Below are 22,609 nucleotides of genomic sequence, written 5' to 3' on the forward strand. Positions count from 1 at the left end.
ACCTAAATTATTAGTTTTGGTTAGTTTTAGTACTTAAACTTTTAATTTTTTAAAAATCATACTTAATGTTTAGTTTTTGTTTTATTTTAGTATCATTCGTTAAAAACTTAACGCGTTTAACACCAAGACTATCAATTTTGATATGTTTTAATGCTTAAATTTTTATTTTTTTAATGAAACTTAAGTATAGTTTAGGTACAAAACGTCTTTTGGTAACTAAACTTTCAAATTTTTCAACACTTAAGTTTTGGTACTAAAAATGAAATAAAACTAAACTTTAGATATGATTTTAATAAACTGAAAGTTTAAGTATTAAAACGGATTAAAAGTAATAGTTTAAGTACTAACTGCATAGTTTACCCAAACGTTAATTAGCTTTATATCGTCATCTAAAAAACCTACGCGAAAACTAGTCAATGTATATAGCGGCGGACATTTGACGTTTCAGTACATTCTACAAACATTTGCACCGCCCATTTTTTTACCGAGTAAGTGATGGAAAACCCCTTCATTAATACAGTTTGAAAGGGAGAAAAAGAGAAACAGAGGGTGGGAAAATGGGAACGGAGGAGAGAGGAAAAAAAGCGGAGGGATTTGAAGGGGATAGGAGATTGAGTGAAAGCCCTCCCGATGATGATTGCTGCCCTATTTGCTTCGGTCCCTTTACCGTTCCTTGTCGAACCAATTGCGGTCATTGGTATTGCGGTAGTTCTTTTTCAGCTTCGTTTCCTTTTCTTTCACAATTTTATTTGGTTACTACAATCTGAAGTTTCGTTCTGTTTGTTTGGTTAGAAATTCTTAAGAAAGGAAAAGAAATAGGGTTTTCCTCTGTAATTGTCTGTTGAGCTTTAGTTTAGGGTTTGATTAACTGAATCATTTCAAATTACTTAAATTTCTCACTGGTTAACATAAATTTGTTCGTGCATTGGAGAAATCCATAGGAAACCATTTTTCATATAGTTTCTTCTTGTATATTGCTTGGAGAAAAGAATTCTTGCTACAAGGAAACAAGTATATTTTTTCCTCATTTCTTTATTATATCTTTTACTTTTAGAGTTTATTGTGTAATCGGTAAAGAATATGGAAGCTCCTTATAAACATTTTTAGTAAGGGTTTGTTTCTTTTACTATATTTCCACTCTTTATTTTCTGGTAAATGAGATTGTCACTGAGTATTGTAAACAAGAAGAGATATTAGAAAATTTCATGAAATTATGGATCCTCAAGGGTCAAAATTTTCATTGTTAATATAAAAGAGATTGCTGGGAATCTTGAGTGTTAATTAAGCTTTTTCCCCCTTCTCCATAGAAATAATGGGTGGTGGTTTTGGGGGTTTGGCCTTTATGCTATTTGCAGTTTACAAGTTATTGTGCCTTATCGGGTCGTCATTGCTGTCATTTCTTCAGAAGAAATTCATTCATTCACTGTAGTTATTGCTGTGTTGCTAGTGCCTTTGATTGCCGAAAAAGTGTGTTCAGTTAGAACTCTAAAGTCTAGCCTGCTCTTGCAATAAAGGGTTGAGTTTCAGTGATCATCAAGTTTTTCTCTTCTGCCTCCTTTTTGATTTTGGCAGGCAATTGTATTTTGCAATTCTGGAACTATTCCTCAGCATCTCAGCCATGCAAGTGCCCCATGTGTGCTTGCAAGATTGTTAATTTGATGCCAGAGGCATCATTGCAACAACAGCAACAGAGCCAGGAAGTTACTGAGGTTCTTAAAAGTGTACAGAGGTATAACCTCCTCTTTCTTGGAGGCGCGCGTGGATTCATTCAGGTAGGAGTGCTACTATATCCCAAATGTAGACTCTAGTAAACTTAGACGCTAAGTGTTTTTTGTTGTTTCTCTCTTGCTTGCATTTCCTTTCCTTTCCTTTGACACACTTAAGAATACTGTTGTGTCTTGATAATATTTCGTATTTTTTCTGTATAATTTACTTGCTTTGATATTGCCTTGAAGGTGAACTGCAGAAGAGTGTTGTTTACCCTTACATACTCGTGCTTTCTTCTTGATTATTTGTTTCTTTTATCTTACAACTGTGATGTACAATCTTTTGGTCTGTTGTGAGCAGGCCATGAACATTTTCTTCCTTATTTTTCTTAGCAGAAAGTGCGGGAGTTACCATTCCTCATCAAGAGAATGCTCCAAGGGTTGATGGATCCTGATACAAATGATACATATGTTACCGAGATACGCCTTTTTGCAGTTAAGATTATACAAATGATACAAATAATACTAGCCTGCATAAGCACGTTATGTCTGCTGCTGTGCATGTGCATGTGCATGTGCTTGTCCTTCTCTTTATTTTAAGTTAATGTTATCTTTAACTGTTTGCAATTAGATAATTTTGTACTACCTTCAATGTCTAGTCCATGGATAATCTGCTATTTTCTTTTGGTTCGTGTCATACATTAACTGTACATCTTCAATTCGAAAGTAGGTTAGTTGAGCTTTTATCATTAAGTTTTAGGAGAGAGTGATGAAAAGGAGCCTGTTTAATAACCATACACATTCATCACGAGAAGCTTGGAGTATAGCGACCTAATAGGTTGTTATGATGGTCGAGGTGATAATAAAGATGATACTAATTGAAGCTAGGTATTTAAGTTTAATTTTTTCCTTTTGTGAATGTCCCAGACAGAATTAGCCGTGAGGCATCATTACCTTCCAATGTGTATTATGTTCAATGAGTTGCTCATTTCGTTTAAAAACTGGCCTCCCAACTGTTCTTGGCTAAACTCTTACAACGGCCCCCCCATGTTTGCAGATGCTGCTGAGTATCATCTACAGAGCTACACCATTTGATTTTATTCCTACAGGTATGTATATACACACTTTCTTTTTCTTGAGAAAAACTTATCAGTCACAAGGTCGATTCAATGAGGGTCATGATAAGTGTCCAGGTAATCGATATTTAAAGGATTCTTTTGGTGTTGAAGAGCTAATGCATCGCGGTATGTATATGCTAGTGTTTTTCTTTTTTCCTGTTTTGCAGGGGGGTTAGGAATCTGTAGGGTGTTTGATTGTTCTGCGATTGCTCTAGTACTCATCCTGCGTCTGGTAGGCATCTATCGAAGAAGACGACTTATGCAGCGTGTGAGGCACCTAGCAGCTATGGAACATTTACAGGAATGAACTTCAATGCGGGTTGCTAGTTTTATTTCCGTCTTCCCCTAGTATTCTCACATTGATATGTCTATATTATGGTGACTGAAGTAGCTTTAAATCGAATGATTGTGTGTTTGAAGAAGCTTATTTTAGGTTGTATATAGTTATATCAGTAGAATTTGGAGTGTCTGATTGAGTAGTACCATGTTGGTGGTGACCAATAGTCGATACATGTTTTATTATTAACTTTTTGTTTAATGTTTTATTTTGCTTTTCTGTTTTTGCTATATCAGCATCAGGTTAAGCGACTTATAGTAAAAGCCACTGTGCAAATTGCCAATTTGCATTTTGATCCTTATATTTTTAATAGAGCCGAGTAAACAGTTAATTTGGTTGGTGCAGTCTGGTTTTTTAAGGGTAAACTACACTAAATTGGTCACAACTTTTAGGGCACTTTTATTTTGGTTACTAAAATTGAAAAACTTTTATTTTGTTTCAGTCATTAGACCGGTAAATCATTAATGAAGAATAAGACTAAATTTGTCGATAGATTAGAAAAGTAAGGGTGTTAATAAAATTTAATAGTCATTTTATAATAGTTTGATAAATTTAATAATAATTGCTTAATATGATGCTCTTATTAGTACTAATACTTGGGAGATTATGGAGTTGCCACCAAATAGGAAAGCAGTTAACTGTAAATGGATTTTCAAAGTGAAATAGAATGCAGATGGTTCTATAGCTCGATACAAAGTCAGACTGGTTGCAAAAAGGTATCTACAACAAGCTGGCAATGTTTTTCATGAAACTTTTATTTCTGTGGTTAAGCCTATAACCGTGAGAATAATACTTTCTATAGCTGTGACGAGAGGATGATGTTTGAGACAAGTTGATATTAATAATGCCTTTCTAAGTGACGATTCAATAGAGGAAGTATATATGACCTAACCACCGAAGTATGAAAAGGGTGACAAAAAGCGGTTGGTTTGTGGATTGAATAATACCCTCTATGGGTTAAAACAAGCACTCCAAGCCTGGTTTGAGATGCTTACAGATCTTTTGGTTATCTCGTCCAAATCGGATGCTTCTCTCTGTGTTAAAAAAAAAAATCAGATACAAGCATGGTATATCTACTTGTTTATGTAGATGATATTATTCGCACTGGCAGCCATGATGTTGAAGTTCATAATGTTGTTGATGATCTGAATAGGACTTTCTCGTTGAAAGATCTTGGTGTTCTAAACTATTTTTTGAGTATTGAAGTTTACTATACTGAAAATGGGTTGTTTTTTAAAGTCAAAAGAAGTATATAGAGGATCTTTTGGATTTGGAAAAGCCAAAAGTTTGCCCACACCTATGATATGTAGTTGCAAATTAGCTGCTAATGATGGAAATCCTATCAAGGACGCAACATAGTACAGAAGTCTTGTTGAAGCATTACAACATTTAATAATCACTCGACCTAATATTGTCTTTGCCGTTAATCGAGTGTGGCAGTTTATGTAGGCTCCCCTTATACCTACTTTGAGGCAATTAAAAGGATTTTAAGATATTTACAAGGAATAGTGAGATATGGTTTTAAGTTTTCTAATCTCGTTTGTATATGAAAGGTTTTGCTGATACTAATTGGAGTTTTGATATTGATGATAGATGATCTACTACTGAATATTGTGTGTATTTTGGTGATAATCCAGTCTCATGAACTTCAAAGAAGCAATTAATTGTATCTCGATCCATTGCCAAAGCTGAATTTTGTAGTGTGACTTGGGTGAGTACTGAAATTATTTGATTTGAATCTTTTCTTAGTGAGTTGCATATAGTTCATGTTGGGAAGTTAATTTTGTGGTGTGATAATTCAAGTACTGTTGTTGTATTTGTTAATCCAGTTATACATTCCAAGTTTAAGTATGTTGAGTTGGATTTTTTAATAAAATTTAATAATTATTTTATGACATTTTGATAAATTTAATAATAATTTTTAATTTTTTAAAAATTTAATAACAAGATTTATTTATTTGAGTATGATTTAATTGATCTACCATTTCACGAACTGATCAAGAAGTGGGCTTTAGAGCAAATATCTCAATTCTAACTCCAATAAATAAAACTCCCCACGAAAAACTTTAAAAATTTAAAATCCCTCAGCTCTCTGAATTCAAAAAATAGTAGTCGTCAGCCGCCTCAAATCTTCTTCTTATCGACGGTCCGTCATTCCTCCGATCTGCGGCGGATCCCAAAAATCTGCAGATAAATAAACCAAAAGATGGCCCCAACGAATGACGTCCGTACAATCTCGCAAGAGGCCTTCGATGAGTTGGTGAAAGAGAACATGGACGATCTCGGGATGGATCCCGCCGAAGCCCTAGAAGACGCCATCCAAACACTCTCCCTTCAAGGCGTCGATCTCTCTGGTTTCTCTCCTATCTCATTCGCTCTCTTTCGTTTTCGTCATTTTTAATCTCATTTTCCCCTTTCACTTTGTTGAGTTTTGTAACTATGAATTCGTAATAGGGATCGTGCAGTGTGTGCCTGGGGAAGGTGGCGGCGTCAAGGACCATCCGGCAATACAATGTTTGAATAAACTAAATCAACTCAATTCTGACTCAAAGCATCAATTCGACACTCAAGATTTAGTCCAAATCACGGAATTACTTAATAACCTAAGTGAATTGAGTTGTGCTAATAAAGAAGATTCGGGAAATCCTGCAATCATTGCTAAAAATGGAGGTATCGAGTTAGTTTGTTCGATCTGTAGTAAGATTCCAACTGAATCAAGACAGCCTCTAGTTTCTTGCTTAAAGACTATGGCATCGTTGCTCACTGGTATGAAACAATTCGACCAATTCATGTATATGTATTTAAGATTTAGTGATGGTTTATGTGTTGGAGTTATTTGGTTATGTTGTATTTTTAGATGTTCAAAGTAGCGAGACTTTTAGGGGAAATGGAGGGCCGAAGATTGTGGTTAGCATTCTTAGTTATGGGATTCCAGATATAGATATCTTGAATTCGGGTTTCACTGTTGTTGCTGCTTCCTCGACTGGTAATGAAGTTGTTAAACGATCGTTTATGGAGTTGGGAATAGATGAGCTGATTCTACAAGTTTTGAGTGGACAAACTCAGGGAAGTGTTCCGAGCTTATATGATGCTATACGTGTTTTGTTAACATCTGATGATAATCGTGTTGTTGCTTCGGAAGTAAGTAAAATGTGTGTAATAAATCGTTTAGGTAGTACCGTTATTGTTCCTCAAAATGGTGGTGAGATATTTGGTTGCTTCAGGTTTATGGTTATGCACGAAGATTTGCAAAAATAGGAACTGCGAGAGCTCTTGTGGAATCTCTTCATGGAGGGCTTAGTTCGCCTGGTCTTGTTTCAGCTTGCATAGCACTAAAAGCTATTGCTGTGAATGTAAGTTGTTCAAATTGTTCGAGGTATTAGAGATTACTTGATGTAGGTTAATATAATAACAATTTCCACTGTTAGAGGCTTAAGATGCTAATCATTTGTGTGGTGAAGTTTTGCCTTCTAATTTACCCCAAGGTGTTTCATTTCCTCTAGGATGAAATATGCAAGTCAATTGCTGATGCTGGTGGTATCGATGCGCTTCTGAAGTGTGTTGATGATAGTGGCGAACACCGCAACAAAACTGTAGCTAGAACTTGCTGTTCTTTGTTATCCAAGGTATAGATATAAAATGCTCTGTCGAGAGTTGTTTCCCTTATTATAACCCGTGGTTGAGTGCAGAACTTTTTACTTTTCACTCTTTTCTCTCATGGTGTGAAATATTTTGCTTTAACAGCTGAGAATGCGAAGAGGTCTTTTCTAAGAGCTGTAAAATACTACCGATCGAAAATGGGTTTCTGATTTTGGGTGATATTTGATACTTCAATAGCATGCATTCTATATATTAAAGATATAGATCATCATCACAAACTTGTATCTTTGTGAAGCTACGTTATCTGAAATTTACTTTCATTTCTTGATGCTTTAATGCATGTATTTTTTACTTTGACTAGTTGGCTGGAAGTGACTCAAATAAGAGTGCTATAGTTGAGAAAGGTGGTATGGACAGGCTGATCAAATTGTCAGCTAGATTTTCTGATGACCCGTCTGTGCTGCAAGAGGTAAGGGACAGCGAATCTTCTACCAGTGAAATGCTCGCTTATCTGGAATCTGGATAACAGCCATTTATATTCTCCTGAATAAGTACTCGTCGTCCATGAAGTACTCTTATAACATGATAGTCACACTTATATTATGTGTTTGAAAACAACAATTCAAATGTTCCATAGATTACTCTCATGTATATAGTGTGATGGTGTGATAACTATATGCATGCCATTGAAGCATTATAGGTTTGACGTCATAATGAATCATTTATATCGTTGTTTTAGGTCATGGCCTTTATTTCTGTACTCTGCTTGAGATCACCGGACAATGCAACTCGTGCCATTGAAGCCGGAGCTGGGGAACTTGCTATCCAAGCCATGCAGAAGTTTCCTGCTGCTCAGCAGATGCAAAGAAGTTCCTGTCTCATGATACGGAATCTCGTTGTGAGGAACCCTGAAAACAGGCAAGTTTTGTAAATAGATGCTGAGTTCGTTACAGTTCTTTCATTCCAGCTCTTTGTTTAACTTGGATTTGGAACTCTGTTTAGACGATTCCGATTCAAATGTGGTATTAACAAGTTGATTGTAGTATCAACTTTGATTTATGGGAAACCAATGCTTTCATGTGCAGGACTCTGCTGCTGAATAATGGTATCGACAAGTTTATCCGTAAGGCAAAGGAAAATCACGAAGGCTGCAAGGATGTTGCTACTGATGCGCTAAGGGATTTGGGGCTTGATAACTATAACTCGTAGTTAAGAAGTATAAGGGATTCCTTCTCTTTTCTTTGTGGGGTTACATTTTTTGGTTTTCGTTCATTTTCAACAACTGAATATACTGGATTTTGTTCCAATTTTCACATATTTTGAGGATCGTAACTTTGTACTCGTATTCGAATATTTGACCGACATGAATCTCGGACAAGGAGTCTTCAGAGAACATGTTATAATTGGATACGAAGTGTAAGCATATAGGCTAGGACCGTATTCAACATGAAAGCTTGTGGGAAAGGATATACATATATACATATATCAGACGTAAAAGCAAAAGAATAGTATATACTTACTAATTTAATTAGTTGATAGTTATACACAACCGTAAATTCAGCCTAAGAATAGCATTGTGGATCTCCAATGAATGTGTCGCCCGTTCTCTTCAGAATTAGATGCACTGTTGAAGTTGGTGCCTTGAGGTTCTACCGCAGAATAGTCGGTGGTAGCATTTGCCTGCCCGGAGAAAATCTTTCAGGTCATCTAATATGTAAGGTTCAACCAGTTTCCAAAACCACATTGAATCGGTTCCGAGAAATCCAAGCCAAAACACCTCCCCTTTTCTCTCTGCAACACAGGGATTTTGCTTTCAATGTTTTCACAACTTTCTCTACATCTTCACTGCTCCCTTTCAGCTTCAAAAGAATATCGCCGGATGACTTTCTGTAGCCACTGTACATTTACCAGCAATCAAGTAGAATCGGGGACAGCCACCGGTGAATTAACTTCGGGATCACTGGTTGAACCTTTGGGAAAAACTGGTCCGCAAAGAAGCCGAAATACGAGTGCAAGATCGTACTGAACTTGTGTGGGATATTATCCGCACCAGCAATTAGCTTACTCGAAGGATGTAACCACTCGTGATATTGATCATGAATATGTCTCTTCAAAATAGAATGCATGACGGAATCTTGATTGAACTCGAACCGTATCAGGTGATTCCTTCTGTCTTCATCCGAGACTATATGTAGACCACCTAAAAGCAACCCCACTAAAGCCTCTCGTTGTTCTTTGCTTAGGTTTAGGCTCACAGGTTTCTTAACCTCTTTCCGGTTTGGGCTAAGCACATGCTCCAGCTTTTCCATTAACGGAGATTCGATTTCGTATTTCTTATCACGCATCAGATTATATATCTTTTCGGCCTTCAAAATATCGCCGGAAGTGAGGTATCCATGTAAAATAGTATTGCATGATTCTGCATTAACACCGATTATCGCATTACCACGCATGTGATTGAAAATTTCCTCTGCTTTATTACCTACTTCGACCAATGAGTTCAAGTATATATTGAAAATGGTCCGATTGGGTCGGCATTTCTCTAGGCACTCTAAGAAGGCTGACTCAGGCTTATAATGAAGGCCGAAGTTGAGGTACATATCAGTTAACTCGACATAAGATGGCTTCTTTCCACTCTCGATGAACTCTTTCATAAGCGACTCGGCAAGGTCCATTTGCTCGGATTACACAAAACCACTATAATTTTGTGGTATGCTGCAACACTGGCAGACCCCATAAGCTTCTGCATCTTCCCAAATACCTCCAAAGATTTCGTAAACTCTCCGACTTTCGCATAAACTTCCATTATATAAACAAATGCTTGACAAGGGATACCACCATGGGAATCGAGTAGTTTGATCCAAGTTCTTTCGGCTTCGTTTACATTCCCTTCCTTTGAACAAACCCTCAAGACGGACAGGAGCACTTCTCTTCCCTCTTCCATACCGGTTCTCGCATAATTTTCCGCAGCGATTTTATCCTCTCTTTATCTACTATACTGATAGCTAATGCAACCAAATTAGGCCAACATAGATATCCTTGTGTATCTCCAAGCCACATGTTTCTAAATTGTGAAAGATGAACTCAGCCTGTTTTAAATAATATAGCGAAGAACCTCCCAGCTCACTTAAAAGAGCTCAGAAAAGCGAGTTATGCAAGCTAAAACGTGGTAGGTAGCCTCCTAACCGAATCATCCGATTGTAGACGCCGCAAGCTTCATCCAGGCAACCTTGAACCGGATGATCTCCCCTAAACAACACATATCAGCAGTTGATGTATACAATTTAGCAGAATCAGTAAGAGATTTAATATCTTAAACCCTGTTTCATTTTCTCGGATTCTCATACAGTGAGCAGCTAAGTAGCTTCCTATTGTTTCGGCCACTTCCTTTGCGCATTCAGAATCCTAACCAGAGTCCCCGCCTTGTGGGCGAGCAACTCTTTACAAAGCCAAGCGAGCTTCGAGCTTCGCCACTGTTCGGGCAACTCTTCCAGCTCCTTAACTTCGATCACCGGCGCAGCCAAATGCTTCATATCGTCCCCCGCGAAAACCCCACCACCGTATTCAAACGCAAAACGCTTCGTTTTCGTTGTTGGACGAATCCCATTCCTCTTCTTCCTCTTCCTTTTTCATCGACGGAACTTACTTGAGCGGTCGAGAACAAGGGATAAGCCAAGCAACGGTGGCGGGAAAAAGAAGGTGTCAAACGTGGTGAGGCGGAGCGGTGGGTTAATGGGCGGGAAACGTGGAGTTGGGTGCTGGAAAGAGGGCGGTGGGAAGAGAGGGAAGATAAAGGGTAAGCGCGCATATGGGTTTTGGAGGGATTCTAGGGTTTAAAGAACTAAATAAGGGAAATTTATGAACAATCGGGGATCTAGAAATTTAGAAATGAGATCAAAAAATTTTAATACCCTTATTTTTAATATAAAATTTCTTATTTTTTTCTTCTTCTTTTAATATATTAAATTATATTAAATATTTAATCTAAAATCAGGGTGTGCATTTGACATTTATGTGGCCATATGCATCCGCCTCTGCTTGTGAAGATGGTTGCTAAAAGAGATGGGCAAAGGTGTTGAGCTTTGGTTACTGGCATTGATAAAACTTTGAGCTTTATAACATTTATTGTGAATTTCTTTGGGACCATTACCCATTATCCCATGAATTATTTACAAGATTTTAGATTGGTCCAATTTCGCATTTAGCCCCTCTATTAAGTTAAAATTGAAGATATAAGCCTTTCACTTTAATTTAATTTGACATAATTTGATCTTTTATTTTTAGGGTAAAGTACATAAATGGTTCTCGATTACAGGATGTTGCTTTATTGAGTCTCTCGACTATTAAAAGTTACAAAATGGTCCTTCAATTATAGGATGTTGCTTTGTTGAGTCCCTCGACTATTAAAAATTATAAAATGATCACTCAACTATTTGTATGTTCTAAACTCGTCATTTTTTGTTAGAAAATTGATGGCAGTCCGAGCTTGACATTAACCTACTGACTTAAATATGCTAAAATATGATCCCAAAATCACAAACGATTATCATATCTCAAGCAGCATGTTAACGTTCAACTTAGATGATTGTCAATTTTATTGAAATATAACGTGTTTGGAACATATGAATAGCCAGATGATCATTTTATAGTTTTTAATAGTCGAGAGACTCAACAAAATAACACCATATAGTTAGAAGACTATTTTATGACTTTTAATAGTCGAGGGACTCAACAAAGCAACACCCTGTAGTCAGAGGACCATTTGTGTACTTTACCCTTATTTTTATAATGCGTTCAAAATGATAATAATATTTACATGATTATAAATTTCAATAATCAATAATTTACTAACAAACTGATTTAACTCTTACTTTAACAAATTCAATCGGAAAAACTAAGTTAGCTAAAACCAACTTTACCGAATGAATCAGTTGAAAGTTGTGTTACAGCAATGGGCGGTGGAGAAGAAGACAACATTGCTGAAACAAGCTCGCCCACAGTTTCTTTGCCTGCTGCCCTCCGTCATGGTTCATTGATCAATGTACATGTATACGCACACACACATATATTATAAAGCTAAAAGAGCCAAACACTTCCCGAGCTCTCTCTTCTCTGTCTCATTTCTCTCAATAAAATCTATCGTCCCCAGGGAAAAAAATCCTTGCAAAATATTTTCAAGTGAGAGTAAACGTTTCACGGGCCAGAACCCATTTTTTTCAGCAACCAAAAGGGTGTACCTGTTATGATCCGACGGTCATTGTGCTGCCACGTTACCTCGAAAACCTGCACCGACTAGCTTGATCTCGGTGGGTTTTCTCTGAAACTGCTATATTCGATGATAATGCGAGTGGTTTCGGCTTTTTAGAGCATTTTTTAAAAGCTTTTGAGGGGTGAGTTTAATGGCTCGATCGGCGATATGAATGGGGCCTAGGATGGAGTTGCCTATTATGCATGAAAGTGATCGCTATGAATTGTTTAAAGATATAGGTTCTGGGAATTTCGGGGTGGCTAGGTTGATGAGAGATAAGCACAAGGATGAGCTTGTTGCTGTTAAGTATATCGAGAGAGGTGACAAGGTTAGTTGATTCCCTTTTTACTTGTTATTTTCAACATCCTAATTTTTTCTGCAGTTTTCCCATGGTGTTGAGCTTTAAATGGACTTTGATTTGTTGAAGGTTTAGTTGTTTTCAGCTGTGAAATTGATTATCTTTTCAGTTCATTGCTAGTTTTGATGATCAACATGTTTGTTTCTTTCTGTGTGAATCGTGCTCTGCTGTGTATGATTGACAAGTGTTTGAGGGATTGCCAATGAGAAGTTTGTGAAGTGTTGTTTTTCGAGAATTAATGGATAAAATTGGAGTTCGAATTTCAATATCCCAACTATGAAGAATCTAATGCAAATTGTTCATTTTCTGAGTTTATAAATTCGTTTGATAGTGTGTAATTCTGGACTTGAACAATGTGTCTATGAAAAATTTATGAGTTCAATTTTGTGTTTCTTTTATCTCAATGTGTTATATGCAACAGATTGATGAAAATGTGCAAAGAGAAATTATCAACCACAGGTCACTAGGCATCCGAATATCGTCCGGTTCAAAGAGGTTGGTCGATGGTTCAATCGTTAAGGTTTATTATCTCTTCTCGTATTTGAGAGAGATTTTTTAACTTTTGAATATATGGTGTCACATAGGTCGTATTAACACCAACACATCTGGCTATCGTGATGGAATACGCTGCCCGAGGGGAGCTATTTGAACGGATATGTAGTGCTGGCCGGTTCAGCGAGGATGAGGTTCTTTTATGTGATGCTTTCGAGTAGTTTTTGACCGATTACGGGTTAGTCTATATTCATTCCTCTTCTTGTTGTCAAACTTACTCCTGTGGTATATTTTGCAGACACGAATTTTCTTTCAACAGCTTATATCAGGAGTGAGTTACTGTCATTCAATGGTAAGTAACAATAGTTTTGTTCCTCTACTTGTCTGAAAGAGAATACAAATTGACTCGGTTATTCCGTTTTTTCGAATTCCTCTCTGAAGCAAATATGCCACCGGGACTTGAAATTGGAGAACACATTACTGGATGGCAGTACGGCTCCTCGTTTTAAGATTTGCAACTTCGGGTATTCCAAGGTATACATGCTCTTCATTTTCTTCAAGTATCCATATCTGGTGCGTATCCTTGTTGTCGGATACTCTTATCTGGTGTTTGTAACGCATGCAATTCTCCATTTCAGTGCGCAGTCCCGTCTTTCTTTCCTTTTCCCCTCTGCATTTCTCATTTCATCGTCTTTGATTTTTCTTATATGTTTATGTTGACATGGTATACTTTTTACAGTCCTCAGTGCTGCATTCGCAACCGAAATCGATTCTCGGAACTCCAGCTTATATAGCTCCTGAAGTGTTGCTCAAGAAAGAATATGATGGAAAGGTAATATTGTTTCGTATTTGCCCGACTTAAACTCCAGCATATATTCAAATATATTTATGCAGGTCCAAATATACAGAAGTTCTGAAAAAAATGATCATATCCCCATTAAACATGTACCTATACCTTATTCAACACTCGTCCCGTGTTTATCTCAGCAAGTAATACACATGCTAAAGTTTTATTGCTGAACTAAATGTCAGATTGCAGATGTCTGGTCTTGTGGGGTAACCATATATGTTATGTTGGTTGGAGCGTATCCGTTCGAAGACCCTGATGATCCGAAGAACTTCCACAAAACAATACATGTAAGCCCATTTCTCCTTTTATGCCAACAGTAGCAATTTCCTAAAATCACGACTAATGCAATCGGTTGGTTCTTGCAGCGAATTATACATGTCCAGTACTTGATCCCGGACTATGTCCATATATCCCTCGAGTGCCGTCATCTCCTCTCAAGGATTTTTAAGGCTGACACGACAAAGGTTAGTTCTCTCTTTGTTGAGACCTTAAGTTTACTTTACTCATACCTCTATCATGCTTCATGATTACTTGAAGTAGCAGAGGCTAACTCATAACTATGTTATTACTCGGACACAAGTACTTAAAGGAAAATTAAGAGTCCGAGCAACCTAGATTTGTAAAAGTTACAACCTCAATTCCCCATGGTACTTGATTCACAAATTCGAAGTATATAATTTTGATTCGATTTTGTTATCAACAGAGGATATCCATTCCAGAAATTAAGAATCATGAGTGGATTTTAAATAACTTACCAGCAGATCTCATTGATGAGAGCTCAATTAACGACCAGTTCGAAGAACCTGATCAACCTATGCAAAGTGTTGATGAAATCATGCAGATCATTTCCAAAACCACTATCCCGGCAACGAATAAAAATAATCTCGATCATTATTTGGCTGGTAGCCTGGACCTTGATGACGATATGGAGGACCTTGATAATGATTCTGAACTAGACATCGATAGTAGTGGCGAGATAATATATGCAATGTGATTCCGGTCGTGCCAGTGTGCTAATCTAGGGTGGTCAACCGATGAAGGATCCATCATTTGTTGCCACTGGCTTTCAAAACTCAAATGTTTATGTTATTTTTGAAATGGCATTATGGTACATGAAAACAGCTTTCTTATTCAAATTCATACTTACAGAATCATATAGCTGAAGCAGAGTAAAAGTACATTTTCCATATGATGATACAAACTCTTATCTAATATATCATGACAATTTAAAACTGAAACTTAAGACAGGTAATAATTTAGAATAAAGATGTTACTGCAACAATTACTCGGATTCGGGAGCCTTGAAATGATCGATTTGAACGTTTTCAGCATCAAGTTTCTTGTAGTTGCTTCCGGTTCGATTAACATAATACTTTCCCCAGTTATATTCTTTATACTTTGCCGGATTTTTCTCATTCACTAGCTCCTCCAGAGGCTTCACTGTGACATAGTGGGAAGGGAAGAAGAAGAATGGAATCGAGAATCTTTCCCTTTGAGAATTCACCACCACTCTATGCTCTGCACTCACGTAAAGATCGTTACTCCAGACCTGCAAAATCCCATCTCATTTTTCAATAAACAAACGAACATAACCTTGTTCGTTCAAGACCTAGCTATTCGTTTGTACGGAAAAGCAAGGTTACCTGAAGACTATCAGCAATGTTAATGATGTAGGCATTTGGGATAGGTTTGATAGGAATCCACTCCCCATCTGATTGCCTCCTAATTTGCAAGCCACCAACATCATCCTGAGCAAGGACAGTTAAGGCACCACCATCCCTGTGTCTACCAACACCGAGTGCTAGCTCAGGATAAGGGCAAGGAGGATAATAATTCAGCCTCAACATACCAGTCTGGTGTTTGAACAAGTCACCCAATCGGTCAGCAGCCAAACCTAAGCTTATAGAAATGAGTTCCAGCAATCTGAAAGCCAATTTCTCCACCTCTCTGCAATACTCCAGGCATGTCTCCCTATAAACACAAACCATTTTGCATCAAACCCAAATTAGTTTAACAATTATATATGACCAAAATCTTAATTGAAAGAAAATGTTCATGTAAAAATTCTCAGGCATTTATACAAGCATATTACGAGCCAAAATTTAAACCCTTTAGTTACCTAAACTCAGGGGGATTCTCAGGCCACTTGTTAGTGTACGTCCTTATTCCCTCATCATCGGGGTCAGGTGATGCTGGGAGAATCGTGGGGTCTTGTATCAACATATCGAAAACCTCTTTCCAGTCTCTGATGTTCTTAGTATGTTCTTCGTCATGGTAACCCGTAAAGTTCAATTCATCTCGCTTAGCTTTCCTTTTCTCCTCTATGGGAAGGTGAAAGAACGCTTTGGCCACTTTCTCGACCCTGTAGCGCAATTCCAAAGGCACCCCATGGTTGATCACTTGGAAAAAACCCCATTTTTGGCACGCCTTCCCGATCTCTATTGCGAGCTTTTCGGTTCCCCAAGCCGACAGGTCGATTACCGGGATCTCATCGACTTCGATTGTACTAAGTGTCGGCCTGTGGTCAGGTTCCTGGACAAAAGCTTCATCAATCTCTCCCATGGTGAAACCTTAATAGTGCTGTGGTTGGATAGTTGACATAGCTTTTTGGCAAAGCTTTATCAAAATTGATACAAAGACGATTTTCTTAATAAAATAATCTATGGTAGGTTGGTGGTAGGTAATCGAAGAAAATCGATTGTAAACAGTGCTTAATTCAAAATAATTTGTGGTCGGTAAAATTAGAGGGGCATTACCAACCATAAAAATTTCTTCTAGAAACTTTTTTATTATGGTGAGTTTGAATGTTTGATAATTGAAAAATATTTTTTTGAAAAATATTTTTTTTATGTGTTTGATAACGCCTTCGATAGTTTTAATTGATTTTTTTTAATTTAATTTATTTTCTTAGTTACTTTGTATTTTCTATAAAAATATTTTACCATCTAATTTTTCGTAAAATATTTTATTAACTTTTCATTTTAAAGTATAAACACTCAAAATAATATTATTTATTTAATATTAATATAATATTTTAGTATCATTTTAATGAAAATGTTTATTATTAAAATATTATATATAATATAATTTTTAATAATATTATATTTTTAGTATTATATTATTTTAGTATAAAGTATACAAAATGTATTTGAATTATATTAAAGCATTTTTTATTATTAGATTTTTTTATAGAAGATGTTAATTTTATTAAAAATAGAAAATATTTAAATTAAAGATTTATAATCATAACTTAAACTAAACATATAATAAAAATATTTTCTCAAACACAAGAAAACTAGCCACATAAAATTACACAAAGACCATACAAAGAAAATGTAAAAAAAAAAACCTAACCAAATAAACTCAAACAAGAGTTAAATACGAATAAATCTAATCGCATATACAAACAAACCACAAAATAGAATAAATTTATTGAAAGAACACCGACATACCGTAAATCAGAATCGAGCGATGTGAAAATACTATCCACGAACACAAATCTTATATTTAAATTCAATATAATGGTCAAAATCAGGGAATATTATCATGATGACAAATAAGTGATATCTTGACCAGTCGTGACAATGTCAAATCTAACCCTGAAAAAATAACGACCAAACAGAGAAAAAACGTGTCATAGAGACAGAGAAAAAACGTGTCATAAAGATAGAAGAATACGTGCTAAAAATACAGAATTATTAAGAATAAAAAAAATAAAGATACGCTATAACAAAACAAAAGAAAAATAATGAATATCGATAGTCGATGACCAGTGCTACGACTAATGTTGCTGCCGATCACAAAGATAATGAAGAAAATACAACTGTGACTATGAAAAAAAGATTTGAGAGAAATTTTTTAAAAGTAGCTTGATTACTAGATTTTTAAATATTATAAAGTATCGTTAAATTTATATTATAAATTTTGATATGTCTAATATGATTATAAGACATTACTTAAGTAGCTAAATGTGTTCAATATATTTTACTCTTTTAACTTCATTATATTGTCGATTAATTATGATTAATTTTGGATATCGTTGTGAACGTAACTATATGATTAAATTATGGGTAAACTACGTATTTAATATATAAATTATCAGTTTTGATCCGTTTTAATATCTAAACTTTTAATTTTTTAAAAATAATTTCAAACGTTTAATTTTTGTTTCATTTTAGTACCACGCCGTTAAAAATTTAATGAAACTTTTGCATGTGACATTTTTTCATGGGTAAATTACATTATTCATCCCTTAACTATCTTCTCACTCCTATTTTGATCATTAAAATTTAAATTTTTTGAATTTAACTACTCAACTTTCAAATTACGCATGTTTCAATCACTCTAATTTATTTTATTAATAATATTTTCTGACTTGATATTTTTATTATTATTTTATTAATATATAACTAAAATAAAAAATTAAATATGAAAATTAGAGCGATTAAATTAGAAGTAATTTGAAAGTTAAGTAATTAAATTAAAAAAAATTAAACTTCAATGACCAAAATAGAAGTGATAAGTTAAGGGATGAATGATTTAGTTTACCCATAAAAAGTGCAATGTTGTTACAGTTCCATTAAATTTTTAACGACAAGTACTAAAATTAAACGTTAGTTATGTTTCTGAGAAAAAAATTTAGGTACTAAAACAAATCAAAAATGATAGTTTAGGTATTAAACACATAATTTACCCTTAAATTATTAAGTAATATTGATCAAATGCTTGAAGATAGTGTGAGCATTATCATCAAACAATTCCATGATACGGTCTAACAGACTGGATGGAATGGTGACAACGTTGGCTAGGATTTCAATATTGATTAATGAGAAATAATTATATGATTTTGAAATCATGAATCTGTATGTCTTCGACCTCCAGTTTCTTATAATCACCCCGACTTCTAGCAACAAAGAACTTCCCGAAGTTGTATTCTTTGTATTTGGCCGGGTTTTGCTCATTCACAAGCTCCTCCAATGGTTTCACCATCACGTAGTGAGAAGGGAAGAAGAAGACCGGAATCGAAAACCTTTCCCTTTCCGAGTTCACCACCACCCTATGCTCTACACTCTCGTAAGCTTCATTACTCCAAACCTGCAAAACCGAATCGTGACCGTGTGTGTAAAGGTATTCGTGGATAAGATCATACTAAACCGACCTGAAGAAAAATCATTTGTCCAAGTCCAGCTCCGATTAAACCTCAAGTTACCTGAATTGTATCACCAACATTGATGACCAAGGCATTTGGTGTCGGTTTAACTGGAACCCAGACACCATCCGATTTTCTCTTTACTTGTAGCCCTCCAACATCATCTTGAGCGACAATGGTTAAGGCACCGGCATCCTTGTGTCGACCAACGCCGAGTGCTAACTCGGGGCAAGGGCATGGAGGATAGTGATTAAATCTTATCATTGCTGTATGATCCTCAAAGTAGCTATCGAACCGGTTAGATGGTAAGCCTAAGCTTAATGCCATGAGTTCCAATAGCTGGTAAGCTAGCTTTTCCAGTTCTCGAGCATACTCTTGGCATACCTCCCTATCCAACATTAATAAACCAGGTGCCAAATTAATATAAGGCATAACAAGACACGAACATGTAAGTTGTTTCGATTTAACTTTAAAAATAGCTCGAATTTGAATCGATCATTGTTTTTTTTAATTAAAATCGAGCAACTCGAGCTATCGAATGAGTTGTATTTGAATATCTTAATGCTTAAATAGCTTGAACATTTATAATTGAATTTGAAATCAAAAATGAGAAATTAAAATCTAGCTCATTTTTTACACGAACATAACCGAGCCTAACACCAAAATTTTGACATGACAATCGCCAAATCAAATTGTTAAAGAAATTAATAAGATTTGGTAATTTGTAAAAAATGGTCATCTTTAAGCCAAAAAAGTAGTTCTTGCAGGGAGTCATAGATTTGTTCATCTCTGTCAGGTAATTTATCAAACATATCAAAGGCAAAAAAAACTCTATCATTTCCAGGCAAGAAGAAGATCCCAAGGGAAGATTATTTACCTAAACTCGGGAAGATTCTCAGGCCACTGGTTCCTCAACGTCCTGATTTCTTTATCCTCAGGGTCAGGCGAAGCAGGTAGAAAAGATGGATCTTTGATCAAGAAATCAAACACCTCTTTCCAGTCTCTAACATTCTTGGTGTGCTCGCTTTCATGGTAACCATAGGAATTCACTTCATCTCGTTTAACCTTTCTTTTTTCCTCTATGGGTCGATCGAAGAACGTTTTAGCTGCTATGTTTATCTTTGTGAATAATTCCAAAGGCACCCCATGATTGATGACTTGAAAAAAGCCCCAGTTTTTGCAGGCGTCTGCAATCTCTGAAACAAGTACCTTGATGTCTCCAGTTGAAAGATCGATGAGTGGGATTCCGTCGAATTCGATCGTCTCGAGTTTCGGTCGGTGGTCGGCGGCTTGGATGAAAGTTTGATCGACTTCTCCCATGGCAACTACTAGGTAGATGATGTTGCTAAATCACCATTCTGGTATCCTGTGAGTATAATTTATTTTTTATATACATTGAACATGGACACTTTTCCTAATCAATCTTTCTTCTCTGGAATGTTGTGCTATCAATCAATCTTGGCCAATTGTTCTTCTTTGTAATGTAGCGCTCAACATAGTTGGATTGGATCTTCCACAAAGGAAGCAGAAATGACCGCCATACAATAAAATATGATCCAACTAGAATGGTTTATACCAATATCTAATCTAAATTAATCAATTAATAAATTTAAGGGTAAAGTATAGTAATAGTTACTGAATTTTTTAAAGTTTTAATTTAGGTTCCCTAACTTTTAAAACTTGCAATGCAGTCCCTTAATATTTAGTCTGTTTGCAATATGGTCCCTCAACATTTAGTCCGTTTGCAATATGGTCCCCGACGTAACTGTTTGGGGACCATATTGCAAACAGACTAAATGTTGGGGGACTGTATTGCAAGTTTTAAAAGTTGAGAAACCTAAATGAAAGTTTTAGAAAAGTTCAGTGACCATTACTATACTTTACCCTTTTATTTAAATTCTGTTATGCTTATACTCTTTTCTTTTTGTGACAATTAACCGATGCATATCCTCAAGTAATGAAAAATTTTATATTTATTTACTGTATCGTGTATTTACTCTTTATTTTAAATGCTTAAGAAACCAAGTTAAGTCATTATATACCTATAATGCTTATTCATTGCATCAAAGTGAGAGTTCATAAAATTATATAAGTTTCTGGTTGACTGTGAGGGAGTAGCCCGGTACATATAAACGGATGGAGAGAAGCATCATCTCACCAATGAGGCAAGGCACACCCTCGACTTAAAGGATAAAGGAAACGACTTTAAAATTATCAGGATATCAGCCGGAGAGTTATGAATCCCTATAAACTTTTTTTAATATTCTACAAGCAATTAGACATCATTCAGAGGCAGCAGAATATGAACCAAAGACCGTTCCGAAATAATCCAGACCACAAAATCTTGTGCTCAATGAAAGACTGAAGAACTACTTTAACCTAGGAGCACAAGAGCTTTTACTGCATAACATGAATAACAATACACAACTACCCATTCTCATCTATATGCTTGTATTGTAAAACTAATATTAGATAGATAAATATGGATCCACATCATCCCAAAAACCTACAGCCTTCGGTACCATCCCCGGTTAAACCCTCGATTTTTGGAGAATAATTAAAAAAAGAAAACTAAACAGATTGGATGTAAACCAACTCTACACAAATGCGTCTAATTGTATAACATGAATGCATGAGAAAGCAACACTGACTAGACCCTAAGCCATGAACAAAAGCATCAAGACCGTTTCTCACGCTTATAGGCAAAATGGAACTAAACAATTCCCAACAAGATTAAGCAGTTAAATATCACAAGCCTAGAATAAGAAAGTTTAGCTTACTTAACAAAGACTACAATAGAGATTCATTCAGACACGACTGGCGACCACAACAATATCTACAGATAGCTAAAACATGATAAGCATTAAGAACCATCAGCCAAATTCAACCATTTAATCCGAAAATCCATAATTATAACAAAAATGTTAATGTTATTTAAATATATTTTCTCAAACAAAACTTAAAGATCCCAGAAGAGCTAAGAATCAAAAAACATGAAAAAAATACTTTTAAACTCAAACAAAGCATGCAAATGTACGAGGAACCCTCGAGCATTGATATTTTGCTTTGCCTGCTTAGTCAAAGAGGCTGAAACCCATATCCTGCATGAAAATGAAATTGCATTAGTTAAGCACACACCAAAATAAGAATCAATAGACAATTACAACATGAAAAGGTAATTACATCATCGGATTCTTCTTTCTCCTCGACCTTCTCCTCTTTCTTGGCCTCAGCAGCAGGAGCAGTACCACCACCGTCGCCACCAGCGGAAGGAGCGGCAGCTGCAACAGCACCACCACCAGAAGGATCTGAAGCCAACTTCTCCATTCCACAAGCAATTAATTCGGTAATATCTTTTCCTTTAACTTCGGACAATAACAACTCTATCCTATCATCTTCAGCCTCAGCTCCAACTACAACATTAAAAAAATGAATCATTCTTTTTGTCGTTCGTAATGCTAAAGAAATCTCCAATAACATATTTCGCATAACATCATTTCCCCCACAATTTGTATTAGGGTAAAGTATAGAAATGGTCACTGAACTTTTCTAAAGCTTTCATTTAGGTACCCCACTTTTAAAACTTGCAATACAGTCCCCTAACATTTAGTCCATTTGCAATATGGTCCCCCAATAGTTACGTCGGGGACCATATTGCAAACAGACTAAATGTTGAGGGACCATATTGCAAATAAACTAAATATTGAGGGACTGTATTGCAAGTTTTAAAAGTTTGGGGACCTAAATGAAA

General features: G+C 35.9%; 4 protein-coding genes and 2 pseudogenes across 5 annotated transcripts; 2 read left to right on the top strand and 4 right to left on the bottom strand.

Moving 5' to 3' along the window:
• The first annotated feature begins 447 nt into the window (after window positions 1–447).
• LOC120160496 (armadillo repeat-containing protein 6-like) lies at window positions 448–8,154 on the top strand. Its single transcript, XM_039170906.1, has 14 exons — window positions 448–705; window positions 1,573–1,772; window positions 2,103–2,201; window positions 2,764–2,815; window positions 2,992–3,092; window positions 4,035–4,037; window positions 5,368–5,515; window positions 5,616–5,927; window positions 6,019–6,302; window positions 6,386–6,514; window positions 6,665–6,787; window positions 7,123–7,230; window positions 7,501–7,679; window positions 7,847–8,154. Exons 1-14 carry the CDS (start codon window positions 558–560, stop codon window positions 7,968–7,970), a joined length of 2,010 nt encoding a protein of 669 aa, XP_039026837.1. The 5' UTR covers window positions 448–557; the 3' UTR covers window positions 7,971–8,154.
• A 130-nt stretch (window positions 8,155–8,284) lies between these two features.
• Window positions 8,285–10,610, bottom strand: LOC120160495 (annotated as a pseudogene).
• Window positions 10,611–12,166: 1,556 nt separating this feature from the next.
• On the top strand, window positions 12,167–14,764 carry LOC120160490 (annotated as a pseudogene).
• A 137-nt stretch (window positions 14,765–14,901) lies between these two features.
• On the bottom strand, window positions 14,902–16,365 carry LOC120160491 (probable 2-oxoglutarate-dependent dioxygenase ANS). Its single transcript, XM_039170901.1, has 3 exons — window positions 15,829–16,365; window positions 15,353–15,680; window positions 14,902–15,258 (listed from the first exon to the last, which is right to left on the bottom strand). The coding sequence occupies exons 1-3, from the start codon at window positions 16,269–16,271 to the stop codon at window positions 14,992–14,994; spliced, it is 1,038 nt and encodes a 345-aa protein (XP_039026832.1). The 5' UTR covers window positions 16,272–16,365; the 3' UTR covers window positions 14,902–14,991.
• A 2,059-nt stretch (window positions 16,366–18,424) lies between these two features.
• On the bottom strand, window positions 18,425–20,230 carry LOC120160492 (protein DMR6-LIKE OXYGENASE 1-like). Of its 2 annotated transcripts, none has more exons than XM_039170904.1 (3): window positions 19,736–20,230; window positions 18,937–19,246; window positions 18,425–18,803 (listed from the first exon to the last, which is right to left on the bottom strand). In XM_039170904.1, the coding sequence occupies exons 1-3, from the start codon at window positions 20,176–20,178 to the stop codon at window positions 18,546–18,548; spliced, it is 1,011 nt and encodes a 336-aa protein (XP_039026835.1). In that variant the 5' UTR covers window positions 20,179–20,230; the 3' UTR covers window positions 18,425–18,545. The 2 variants fall into 2 exon arrangements, with proteins under 2 accessions (XP_039026835.1, XP_039026834.1); XM_039170903.1 differs by having other exon boundaries at window positions 18,919–19,246; window positions 19,736–20,227.
• Window positions 20,231–21,748: 1,518 nt separating this feature from the next.
• LOC120160494 (60S acidic ribosomal protein P2-1-like) lies at window positions 21,749–22,330 on the bottom strand. Its single transcript, XM_039170905.1, has 2 exons — window positions 22,042–22,330; window positions 21,749–21,959 (listed from the first exon to the last, which is right to left on the bottom strand). The coding sequence occupies exons 1-2, from the start codon at window positions 22,294–22,296 to the stop codon at window positions 21,933–21,935; spliced, it is 282 nt and encodes a 93-aa protein (XP_039026836.1). The 5' UTR covers window positions 22,297–22,330; the 3' UTR covers window positions 21,749–21,932.
• Between the last annotated feature and the right edge of the window lie 279 nt (window positions 22,331–22,609).

This window comes from Hibiscus syriacus, unplaced genomic scaffold (assembly GCF_006381635.1).
Source record: "Hibiscus syriacus cultivar Baekdansim isolate YM2019G1 unplaced genomic scaffold, ASM638163v2 tig00111392_pilon, whole genome shotgun sequence".
Lineage (NCBI taxonomy): Eukaryota > Viridiplantae > Streptophyta > Magnoliopsida > Malvales > Malvaceae > Hibiscus > Hibiscus syriacus.